A 12615-nucleotide genomic window follows, 5' to 3' on the forward strand; every position below is an offset into this window, starting at 1 on the left:
AAAAACTAAGGTTGCTGCTGGAAGAGGTGTTAGTGAGACCAGTAGGGGGTGCTCATCCTGTGGTCTGTGTGGGTTCCTATACCCCAGTATAGTGACGGGGACACTATACTGTAAAAAAAGGCACCATCTTTCAGATAAGACTTTAAATCGAGGTCCTCTCTGTCAGTGGTCATTAAAAGTCATTAAAAATCCCAGAAAAGAGTAGGGGTGTACCCCAGTGCCTGGTATCCTGGCCAAATGTCTACCTGGCCTTTACCAGTCATGGCCTCCCAATAATCCCCATCTAGGAATTTTCTTCATCACTGTTCTCCTGCCCAATGTAAGCTGATGTGTGGTGAGTGTACTGGTGCACTTTGGCTGCTGTCCCATCATCAGCTGGGGCTGCACACTGGTGGTGGTGGAAGGAAGTTCCCATTACCTGTAAAGTGCTTTGAGTGGAGTGTCCAGAAAACCTTTATATAAGTAGTAGATATGTATTTAAGTGTATATATAACAAAATAATTAATTAAAATATGAAAGGCTGTAGGGAAGTTCATATACGGTATTTATATAAGGCTGCAATAAGGCAATATTATAAAATGCAAAATATCATACTATGCTTATATGTAATTAGCATGTCTTTATAATAACTTTATTGGCTAAAAGTTTTGCAATATACTAATATTTTAAAGATATTTTATACAAGAGTTCCTGTTATAGAGTAACATCTTAGTCCGTGTTATACTACAAACGGATGCCAACAGTATACAGTATTTTGACACTAATATTGTTAGTAGCACAAATAGTTAGCTTGTTTATACCACTTATAATGAATGCATATAGAATGCATAAAGTTGTTTACTTACTCTGCATCTCACAGGAATGCCACACTAACTAATACCTTACAGAGTATGGTAAAGTCACGTTCATCCCCATTTTATTTTTTCTAATAAAGATTATTCTTCTCCTTATCTCTGGCAAATTCAGTCCATACATGAGGGGATTCAAGATAGGTGGTATGATTAAAAACTCTAAAGACAAGATAATAGCCACGGCACGAGGCACAGAGTCTAAGCGGATCAGAATGATCTCAGAAATGATAGTTATTGAATAGTTGACAAATGTAAGTAAGTGAGGGAGGCAAGTCTTCAGAGCTTTGCTCTTAAATTCGCTAGAACTTTTTTGACAGATCTGGAGTATTCTTATGTAGGAATACAGAATAAAACAGCATGGCAGAAACACTGTGAAGGCTGTGAAGCAAATCCCAAACACATCCTTAAGGGCATTTGCATCACAGGACAGCCGTATGAGTGACCAGTTAGCACAATACAGTCTGTTGATTTCATGCCCACAAAAAGCCTTCCTGGCAGAGCAGGATACAGCTACAACCATGTAGCTGAAGGGATAAAGCAAGGCAGCCGTTACAAGGATCAATACAGTCCTAGGCCCCATGATGCTGTTGTACTGCAAAGGTTTGCATATAGCTACATACCTGTCGTAAGCCATTACGGTTATAAAGGTAAATTCGGCGCCTGCATAGCTGTAGATGATGAATGCCTGAGTGAAGCAGGCAGCTCGGGTGATGGTGTGAGTGTCTGACAGGAGATCAGCCAAAAATCTTGGGAAGAAGCCAGCAGTTCCGTACAGTGAATTAACAGATAGTCCACACAGAAATATGTACATGGGCTCGTGCAAGTTTCTTTCCAGCAATATAACTAAAATAAGTGTTGAATTAATGGAAATTATGGACAGGTAGATAAGGAGTACCAAGACAAAATAAGCATATTTAACATTTTCCATTTCTCCAAACAAAGTAAGTTGAAACATTTCTGTGAAAGCTGGGTCTCCCATTGATTTTATGCTGTATTTCTGAAAGATATGAACAAAAAATAACATTATTAGTTCAACATGATACTGTATATTGGTATGGTCCTGTACTGTATATTTCATTTCACGTACCTAAAAACTAAAGAAATCAGTAAAAGAAATACAGAATACATCTGTGAAATGATTTCATGTTTTTAGAAATAATTTCACATTTCTAGCACGAGCACTAGCTGTACGTAAGAATTTAGAAAAAAAGACCTCAGTCCTATTCAAATTAACAAAGTGTTATTTTCTATAGCAAAAGCAAAATTTAAAGAAAAGAAAAAAGTAACAAAGCAGTGGTTATACCTTTGTTTTTCCTCTGTGTTATTCTTTTTGCTGTAGTCCTTTATAAAGGATCACCTGATTTTAAATAAACGTCAGAAAGCACCTTCAAAGAAGTCTTTGAAGATACACAATCTTGTGAGATACTGTTTTATCTAGGTTTATATTCTACCCGCTCAGGGCTGCTCTGTTCTCAGCTGGGAGCTTGGCACTGACTAGGGAGAGTTTTCAAGTTACCTATGATTAAATGTAAACATTTCAGGAATGACAGTATACAGAGTTTAATTTATGTCAATCTGCCTGCTTAATCAAGTAAAAAACCACATACTTGAGTGAAGTATCTTTTGCAAGTAAGACTTAAACCAGATTTAAAACACTCCTCCACTTAAGTCTGTAAATGTTTACGTAACTTTGTCATCTGTTAAATATCAAGTAATAATTGTAAATATTGCTTAATATTTAACTACAAATAATGTGGAAAATGTAGTAAGATAGCATAAGATTTTATGGTACACTAACATTAATTTTACACTGTCAAGATGTTTCTACACTAATAAAATTAATGTCATATTGTACAGTAATTGTTTTGGGAGTGGGGGTGCTTAAATAAACTAAGGTACAGTACAATGTGCGATAGCCACCTTTCTTAGGAAAGAAAGTATTAAATAATAATATTGCTTCGGCCTGTTTAAGGAAAAATGTAGAGTGTTTTTTGTTTAAGAACAAAAAATTAGGAGTTAGTTAAAAGACATTGCTAATTACAGAAATAATTTAAAAACCAATGAACTATAATTTACAAATCTGTACAACAAGTGTGAGAACTTGGGCCCAGCCTTGTACAGGACCACACCTTTACAGTACAAGACACTCTGGTTTGACAGTGACTTACAGGAAACCTCCTAATTCCTCAGGCTTTTCTTTTCTCTCTCTAGATCTCCCCCTGACCTCACAATCTCGCCTTCTTACAGAGTATAAGCATGCCGGAGGTCCACAGCAGATGGCGATAAGGACTCCAGCAAATATCAAGCAAATACCAAGGATAGAGAAAGACAGGCAAAACAATACCAGCAGAGAGGGGTAAACGCTGACCTCAACATTACACCATGAAGTCTTGTGAGATTGATAGCCCAAGAACCTTACTTCTCCACTAACTGAAGAAATAGGTAGGAAGCTGTCAGGATACTGGTCTCCCCAGAAGGTTTCTAGAGGCCTGGAACAGGTTAAGTAAATAATTCTGCATTACCATTATTATTGATAATGCAGAATTATTATATCTGCAATAAATGTCTGATTTTCGTGGGTGTTGCAAAATCCTGCAATGAGCTATATAATGTAGCAATTTCTTAATCAGGAAAATAACAACAATTAATATGCAGAAATATATTTTTAAATAATGGTAAAATAATAGTATTATATAAATGTGAAAATTGAATGTGAGAAAAATGAATGATTAATCAGTTAGGGTCAATTGAAATGTATGAAAAGGACATTACGAAAAGCTAAATGGGGATTCTCCCATGGTTAGTATTGCATACATTAGATTAATGCCAATTACGAAGAATTGCATGGTTGCTGAAATTAGTCCCAGGCTCCATACTAAAAATATTCTCAATTGTAATTAAACCAAAGCAACAGTTCCTTTACTCCAGAGGATATTAGGGTATGGAAATAAATGAGTACTATTACTATAAGATAAGCAATTTAGAATTGTACTAAGTGTAACATTGTTTCACAAGTGAATGTTGCTAATATATTTGGAACTCATTACTGAGATAATATTGTTAATACAAAGTGATTTTAAGCTTCCATTGCTGCAAAATTTATTGTCATATTCTTCATATTGTTATCCGAATGAAATAGAATAGACATACAGGTCTTATGTTCTAACATAAAATGGTGTCATTGGTAATACAGTTATGAAATAAAGATGAGATATAGATACATGCTGTATGCGGTAGTTATTAGATGTATATTGTGATAAATATGCTGGGGAGACAACTGAAATCTAGGCTAGGTAAATGGGACATGACTTTAATAAGTGTGTTCAGTCATATGCTTTCACTTGTGTATTTTGGTCTATTCACTGGTGGTTCTTAAAGGGCAGCAGGATCAGGGGTACAATATGTTATTTTATGTAGTTAAATGTAAGGGTGTATAAAAGAAAGTTACCTTGGATAGCCATTCAGGCTCCGGCAGCTAAGACTTTATAAAACCAGGGTCATTATCAAAATTGTGGAGACCCAGTTATTCTGAATGATAAAGGTCCACAGATACACACCAGAAAGCACTCACGATGAAGTGCCACAAATATAGCACATGAAAGTGTGTGAGGTTTAATTTAGTATTGATTTTCCATAAACATGAATGTGTTGTAGCATTGGCCTATCTTAGAAAATGAATTGCCAATGTGTTCCCTTAAGCATCTAAAGTGTTTGAGTCTCTGTATCAATTATCAATGAAAATTAAAGCCACTGTGATATGCCATCTGATCAAATTCAAACGGCATCCAACAGCACCTGAACTCATTTAGTGGGGCACTGAAATTTTTCACATAGCTAGTTTGTCATGCCTTTATCTGGAGTATTTTAGCATACATACTGTACACTTAATTTCTTTAAACAAACATTAAATTATCATGAGCGTTCAGCTCTATACAGTATACTGTATGACAATGTTATATAAACAGTAGTACTGTATATTCATTTTAGCCCACATGTTAGTTTACTGGTACAAATAACTCAAATATTCTGAATCAGAGCCCCCTTCTGTTTCTGCTTGCTTGAACAACAGCTTAATCCTTAACTCTACACTAAGAATGGTATCAGCTGGTCTATACTGATTTCTTACATTGTTTTAACTGAGCGTACAGCTGGGGATGATCCCGGGATAATACCATACTATCTAGTACTCTTTGGTATGTGACCATGACCAAGGTCACCAATGGCTGTATGATCTGAGCATTCATTTCTCCTCCTTTTGCTGTTTACTGTAATAGCTCTATCAGGATTGCCTCTCGTAAACATTCAGGAAAGGGAAGAGCCTCTCTCCCCCCCAGGATATCACTTTCCCGTCCCTGGCTGCTTGATTTTAGGCACAATTGTCTTCCTTTCGTGCACCGCCAAGGACCATGCTATTTCCATCCTGAAGGTAGCAGATCAGGATTTTGGCTTTCTAAAGCTGACATTTAAAAAAACTTTGCACCACTGTGTCCTGGTGAAAGACACCAGGTTGTTTGTTTAACCTTTGGCTACAGGAGCAGCCTAGATCTTCAACGCTTTTGCCAGAGGAGTCTTGAAGCCTTGAAGGGCTTAAATTGCCTCCCTGTGGATGAATAAAGTGTTTTGAACTGAACTGAAATAGACTGAAAGGAAATCATCCAGAAGATGAAGGAACCTTTCTCGTTCATTTTCTTGATGATTTCACAAAATGCCTGGTCCCTTCACTATCACTCAGTGTCTTACAATGTTATTTTTATTTCTCCCTTTCCTCATCATAAACTCAACCACATGCTGCACAGTAAAGGAATTTATTTTAATAGGTTTAGAATCAATATGGAACTACCAGATGACTATAAACATTAATGGATTTAATATGCAGCACTTATTATCAACTGTTACATAGAATTTATAAATATAAATATTGTGCTTTTAGAAATACAGAATATACTGTAGAGTATTTACAGTTATGCTGTTGATCTACTCAGTACTTCTATTAAAAAAAACTGTATGACATTTGATTCCTTTATTTTACCAGCTAAAACAACTGAGAACAAATCCATAGTGAAAACCTGGAGACCAATTTCAACAGCTGGTGTTTACAGGAACAATAGAAGTGAATTACCTTGCTTAAGTGAAAAACTCCAGCATCCCATCTGAGACTTAGATCTGCATGTTCTGTTCTTACTCAGCTTACAATTCAACTAGTGAATAAATTAATTTACGGTAGATGGTGTTCTGTTAATGTCTTTTAACCTGCTTACTGCATTGCAATGTAGATTCTACTCTTGCACAAATTCCAAAACATATAAGTTTGCTATTGAATTAAGATTTTTTTATTTCTAAGCAAAGGTATAATTCTTTTTCGAATCTCTGGCAAGTTAAGACCATAAATGAGGGGATTTAAAAGTGGGGGTATTATGAGAAACTCCAGTGATAAGATGACAGGCACTATTTTGAGCATGTCTTTAGTCTCAAATCGATTTAGAATCACCTCAGATAAGACGGTTATTGAGTAGTTCACCAGTGATATTAAATGTGGGAGGCAAGTTTGCAAAGCTTTGTTTTTGAATTCCTTGGAGCTTTTTTGACAAACGATAAGAATTTTTATGTACGAATACAAAATAAAACACAGGGGTAGAACGGAACTGATACATGAAATGACAAAACCTACAGCATTGTTAAGAGTTGTGTTGACGCAGGATAGCTTCACTATAGACCAGTTAGAGCAATATAATCTTTCTATCTGATTTCCACACAAAGGCAACCTGGCTGACAACATAATAATCAATCCCATGCAAAACACTGGATAGAGCCAGGCAACGGCCATCAGAACAGAAATGTGCCTGGGGGTCATTATGATGTTGTACTGCAGAGGTTCTGTTATTGCAACGTACCTGTCATAGGCCATCACTGTTAACATTGAAAATTCCGAAATTGCATAGCTGTAGATGATGAATGCCTGAGTGAAGCAGGCAGTACGAGTGATGGTTTGAGTGTCTGACAGGAGATCTGCTAAGAATCTTGGGAAGAAGCCAGCAGTTCCATACAGTGAATTAACAGATAGTCCACACAAAAATATGTACATGGGCTCATGCAGGTGCTTCTCTAGGAATATTAATAAAGTAAGTGTTAAATTAATGACAATTATTGAGAAGTAAACAAAGAGTGCCAAGGCGAAATATGCAAATCTAACATTTTCAATTTCTCCAAACAAAGTGAGTAGAAACGTTCCTGTGAAAGACGAATCCTCCATTGATTTTTCTGTTGCATTTCTGAAAGATATATATTTAAAAAAAAACACTTGATTAATTCAACATTTGTTTTTTCCATAGCAAAAGCAAATAGAAAAATACAAAGAAGAGAGAAAGTAAATAAAATAATCCCTGGGTTTCCGTGAATGGTCAGATAGGTGTCTATTATAATAATTATTATCATTATGTCACTATTTTAGCAGTTGTTCTTTTGTAAAAGTTTAAATAATTACCTCATTTTAAGAAGACAGCAGTAAGCTCCTTGTAAAAGGTCTTTGAAGACACTCAATTATGTGACATACTGTTTTATCCAAGTTTATATCCAAACTGCTCTGGGCTGCTCTTCTCAGCAGGGAGCTTGGCACTGACTAGGGAAAGCTTTCAAGTTTCATAATAATCCTCCATTTACTGTATATCAATCTGCCTGTTGAATCAAGTGAAAACCACATGCCTGAGGGAATCATATTTCTCAGGTAAGACTAGCATCTTTAAAAACAATAAGTCTGTGAACTTTTGCAAAATGTTGTCATTAATTAAAAATAAACATTTAAATAAAAATATTTCTCCCCTTGCTTTAACAATTTTAAAGCAGCACAAACAATTTGTAGTAGCACAAACTTAATGTATATTTAAACATACTGTATAACCAGCAGCCATATCACCCTGCAAGTCACAACTGACAAACCACTGAAACTAAACAGGTGTGAGCCTAGTCAGTACCTGGATGGGAGACCTCCTGGGAAAAAGTAAGGTTGCTGCTGGAAGTGGTGCGAGTGAAGCCAGTAGGGGGCGCTCACCCTGCAGTCTGTGAGGGTCCTAATGACCCAGTATAGTGATGGGGTAACTACACAGTAAAAAGGTGCCGTTTTTTAAGCTGAAATGTAAAACCAAGGTCCTGACTTTCTGTGGTCATAAAAAAAGCCCTTTGGCATACACCAGTCATGGCCTCCTAATAACCCCATCTATGAATTGGCTTCATCACTCTGTTCTCTTCCCCACTGATGTGTGGTGAGCATACTAATGCACTATGGCTGCTGTCACATCATCCACTGATGGTGGTGGAGGGGAGTCCCCATTACCTGTAAAGCAGTTTGTGGAGTGTCCAGAAAAGCACTATATAAGTGTAAGGAGTTATTAATCATTTTTATTAACCTTCTTTTCATGCAAAACAAAATTGGGGTCATTTCAATGATTTCCTCTAGTGGTCATTCCATAGGTACTACAGTCACCCCAAGCCTGTCAATCACAGAGCATGTAATTTTTATACGTGCTTTATTCACTTGACAGTTGTTTTGGGACAAGTGGATTCTATTCTAAACTCTAGATTGATTTTATGTGAGAGATTGAAGTGATCTTTCAATATGGGTTAGTTATTCAAGATTTGTTTGCCTCTGCATTTCCACTTTTGCTTTTATTGACTGTTACATCAGGCTAAAGATTCAGATGTATTCAGTAACAAGTTTGTGATCTGTGTAGGCTGCTGAGTTTTTTAGAATAATTAAAGTGGAACCATTAATCACTTCCCTCCATCCATTTCCGGGTCACAAAACATCTGGAGCCAGCAATGTGTCCATCGAAGGGCGCACACAAACACAGACACACACGTACTGATACAAGGCAAATATTCCCATAAGCCAATTACCCCACCAGTATGTCTTTGGACTGTTGGGGGAAACTGGAGCACCCCGAGGAAACCCAGAAGAGCACTGGGGGAACATACTGGGATGAAACTGCGAGGGTCATACATCCATGGAAAAATAATAATTCCAACAACAGAACAATTCAAACCTCGGAGACACAAGACTAATCATTATGTTGTGGCACTCAAAAGTATTCTGGGTTCACCAGACATGGAAATTTTGCTCAGTAGAAATGACACCACTCAGGAGGTGGGGTAAATGCCCCCTGCTTTAATAGATCAGGAACAAATGCCCCACCCCCAGCTTTCCTAATCACATATCTACTAACCACCACATAGACCTCTGCAGTAGAATCTATGGAAAGGCAGTGGCTCCACTGTTGACCAGGTTACAAACACCAACCAGATGAGCAGTCTAAATAGGGAGATCTACTGTAGGGAACAGATAACCACAAAAAGGCAACATATGTGCATACAGCAATACATAGTTGTTCCCAGAAGCCCATCTTGGGGACAGGCTGCTTAATTATTGTCCTATCAATATCTGCAATAGCACCAGTGGTTGTCTTGATATGATATAACAGTGAATTGATACAGTAGCTATCGATCCATAAAAACATTTTCATTTCTTCAGCCTTTATAGAGAAATAGAGATGTAGTTTGCCACAAGGAAATTACAAAAGTATTATTATTATTATTTAATTTTATTAATAAAATCAGAAACATTTCTAGTGGTTGGCCTTATTCAGGTTATTCTCTTAACTCGCAATATCTCTGCACCATCACATCATGATGCTTGACATTTGTCATTCATGTGACATTACTGAAACATATACTGTTTATAGAAAATACATTAAAAAAGAACTCAGGTTATAAATAGAAAGTGGCAAAATGTAATAATTAATGAATAACTGCTTACACTTATATAGCACTTTTCTGGACACTCCACTCAAAGCACTTTACAAGTACTGGGGACTCCCCTCCACCACCACCAATGAGCAACAAATCTACTGTACTTCCTGCACTTTTGATTTGTGACATGTTTAATATCAACCAACTTTATAATGGAACAAGTAAAGGTTTATTCCATGCGGAAAATAAAATAAAAGAAACAACGTTTCAGCGGTGGAGCCTTCTCTGGGTGTGACATATTACCTTCCATGCTACATTCCATCACAGTTTTATTTTATTGTTCTCTCAAGCAATCTCATACACAGGCCGTTTAGTTCTGCAATCTTTGATTGGTGCATTTGAATTTACAGCACTACAAACATAAGATGAGAAAAATCGACTGTAGAACTCACATAAGACAAACTGACTCATCATTTTAAAAACAAACAGTTCTTTTTATCACTAAGAATTACTTTTCTATCAAATTTCTATAAAATGAAGCATTTCAATGAAACTCACTCTATATTTATATATAATGTTTTCCTTGCCTATTCAATGCGACTTTTCAGTTATACAATGTTTTTTGGCGCAGGATCAAAAACATTAATAAAAAATGCAAAAGAAAACTTCAACTGATGTTCAGTTCAGTGGATATTGCATTTTTTTATCTATGTTATCAAGCACTGCTTGTGTTAACCTTTCATCGAATTACTTAATTGCTGCCATATGAGTCATGAAAGATGACTGCAGGTACTGTATTTAATTCTCTGTAACCAACAGCTGAAGGGCTACTTTACTAGAAAAACATGTTTTCAAAGCCTGTGCAGGATAAATCCCCACTGCTCTCTTCTTACCAGCAGCATGGTACAGTAGGTCAGACAGGTACTGTATATAATTGGTCTTTAGGGAGTGATGCATTTGAGTGTTTAATTGGCATTTGACAGCTTCTGCACAAATGCTCAATTAACAACTATTATGGATCTCTCAGATATAGTTGTTAAATGCGACTTGCCTGCCATAATATCCAACTTATGCATTTGATTCTGCACTGCCACGAACTAGTTCATGTGGAATAATGACACCCCAGAATTAGATGTTTAATGAGTATTTAAGTATAGTGAACATTGGCTTAACCCTCTGCTTAAACATAGTAGTTTCTGTGGTTCAGTCAAAATCTAAATTTGAAACAAGCTGTCAAATATAAAAGGATAGTATGCTTAATACTTTGGCCTTCGCTTGTCTGGCTGAGGAAATGACAACAGTGGTCAGAGGGTCAGGGCTGTCACATCCTCCCAGAAGGAAGTCCAAGGTACCAAACAGTGAGCTAAAAGAGAACTGGTTCAGAGGCAGTTTCGTAGGAACTGAGTGGACTGTCTGCTCAACATAGAATTAATGAGAAGGGCAAATGATGAAGGGCTGTTTGGATACCCAGTGAATGATCAAGCTTTGGCTTATTTAAATGAGTAGATGTGGATGTGCCATGAGGAATGCTGATGAGAAGTGAATGAGAAGCACATATAATGTGGGTGACTGGACATGAGTTAGCAAACTAGTGGCAGCACTACCACTTTCTGTAACTGCTAGATGGAAATACGGCTGGCGTACAGTATGTGGGAGGAGGAAGAGTTGAGGGCCAACACTACACCAGGTGGACACCAACCAAAGGGAGGGGGTATGGGGGACCCATTGCTGTACCAATCTGGGCTGCCAGTTCCAGGGACAATGTGGGATGTGAACCAGAAGGCCAAGATCTGGAGCAGACTAATGCCATGCGTTTGCACCCATCTCTTGCTTACTTTGTGAAAAATACAGTCCATGACATATAATACCATGGAGGACCTTTAATACAATATGTAGGCCAGTTTGTTGCTGTACTTTATTTGATATAACACTTCTTCTAGATTTTATTTTTCTTTAATTACTTTCATTTGTTTTTATCCATAGCTTTGTCACATATTGTGTTGCTTTTTAATTGCACTGTACTGTATATTGGACTGGTTATTTACATACGGCATACAACTTTAATATACTATACAGTACCTTCCTCCCTGTGCCTGATATGGTAAAGCATTACACAAAGCCCATTATTTTTTTAAAATAAGCAAGCCGGCAAGAAATTTAAGTTGTTTGTGTCAAGTATTAGCCTCCGTTGGATCGGGGTCGACCATGGGTGTTGCACTCTAGTTATTGGTCACTCTGCAACTAGAACACATCGGGAGTGGCTGATGAGGCCAATGTGGGAGTGACAGTCTCTGCTGCAGTGTCTGTGTACCTGGTGGTATGACGCTCCTTTTGATAACTTCTTCTTTCTTCAGCCTGCCTTAGGATCTCATTTTCTCCTATCTTGAGCTGATGCTTAAGAACGCCGCACGGTCACCTGCAATAACCTTGAAGAGCAGTCGCGTGCGCCCAACAGTCCTCTTACTGGATGCAATTTCACCATAAAGGATAACTTTGGGCATTCGCCCATCCTCCATCCGGTGCACATGGCCGAGCCAGTGTAGTTTGTCTTTGTCTTAGCAGTGTGTACATTGTTGGGAGGACAGAATGCGAAAGTACCTCACTGTTCAGAACTTTGTCCCTCCAAGAGATCCTGAGGATGTGACAAAGGCAACGCAGGTGGAAGCTGTTCAGTTTCTTCTCTTGCATTATGTATGTTGTCGACGTCTCGCTACCATAGAGAAGTGTGTTGATGACGCACGCATTGTACACTGATGTCTTGGTCTTGACAAGTACTAACACACTAAACACAATAACATAGCGATTAAATGTTGACTCGTACACAACAAAACAAACCTGCTTTTCAAAGCCTGTTTCTAATCTGTGGTTTTCATTGAGTTCTGTGTGCCAATCTACTGCATTTAAAGGAGGGGGACTGTGCTTTTTACTCCTTTTTATGCTGCACCTTACTTTTTCCCCAAACAGCTGATCTTTCCATGTAGTATTTCTGATCATGGAATAGATTAAAGGTAAATAGGGGCATAGT

The 12615-nt window shown here is 37.5% G+C and overlaps 2 protein-coding genes across 2 annotated transcripts; both read right to left on the reverse strand.

Annotated features, from left to right (window-relative positions):
* Positions 1-283: 283 nt before the first annotated feature.
* LOC148830134 (olfactory receptor 51B5-like) lies at positions 284-1830 on the reverse strand. The gene is made up of 2 exons (XM_088921652.1): positions 886-1830; positions 284-388 (listed from the first exon to the last, which is right to left on the reverse strand). Exons 1-2 carry the CDS (start codon positions 1828-1830, stop codon positions 284-286), a joined length of 1050 nt encoding a protein of 349 aa, XP_088777778.1.
* A 4332-nt stretch (positions 1831-6162) lies between these two features.
* On the reverse strand, positions 6163-7101 carry LOC148830135 (olfactory receptor 6N1-like). Its single transcript, XM_088921672.1, has one exon. It carries the CDS (start codon positions 7099-7101, stop codon positions 6163-6165), a length of 939 nt encoding a protein of 312 aa, XP_088777798.1.
* Between the last annotated feature and the right edge of the window lie 5514 nt (positions 7102-12615).

The sequence above is a fragment of the Atractosteus spatula genome, chromosome 7, assembly GCF_055471065.1.
Source record: "Atractosteus spatula isolate fAtrSpa1 chromosome 7, fAtrSpa1.hap1, whole genome shotgun sequence".
Taxonomy (NCBI): domain Eukaryota; kingdom Metazoa; phylum Chordata; class Actinopteri; order Semionotiformes; family Lepisosteidae; genus Atractosteus; species Atractosteus spatula.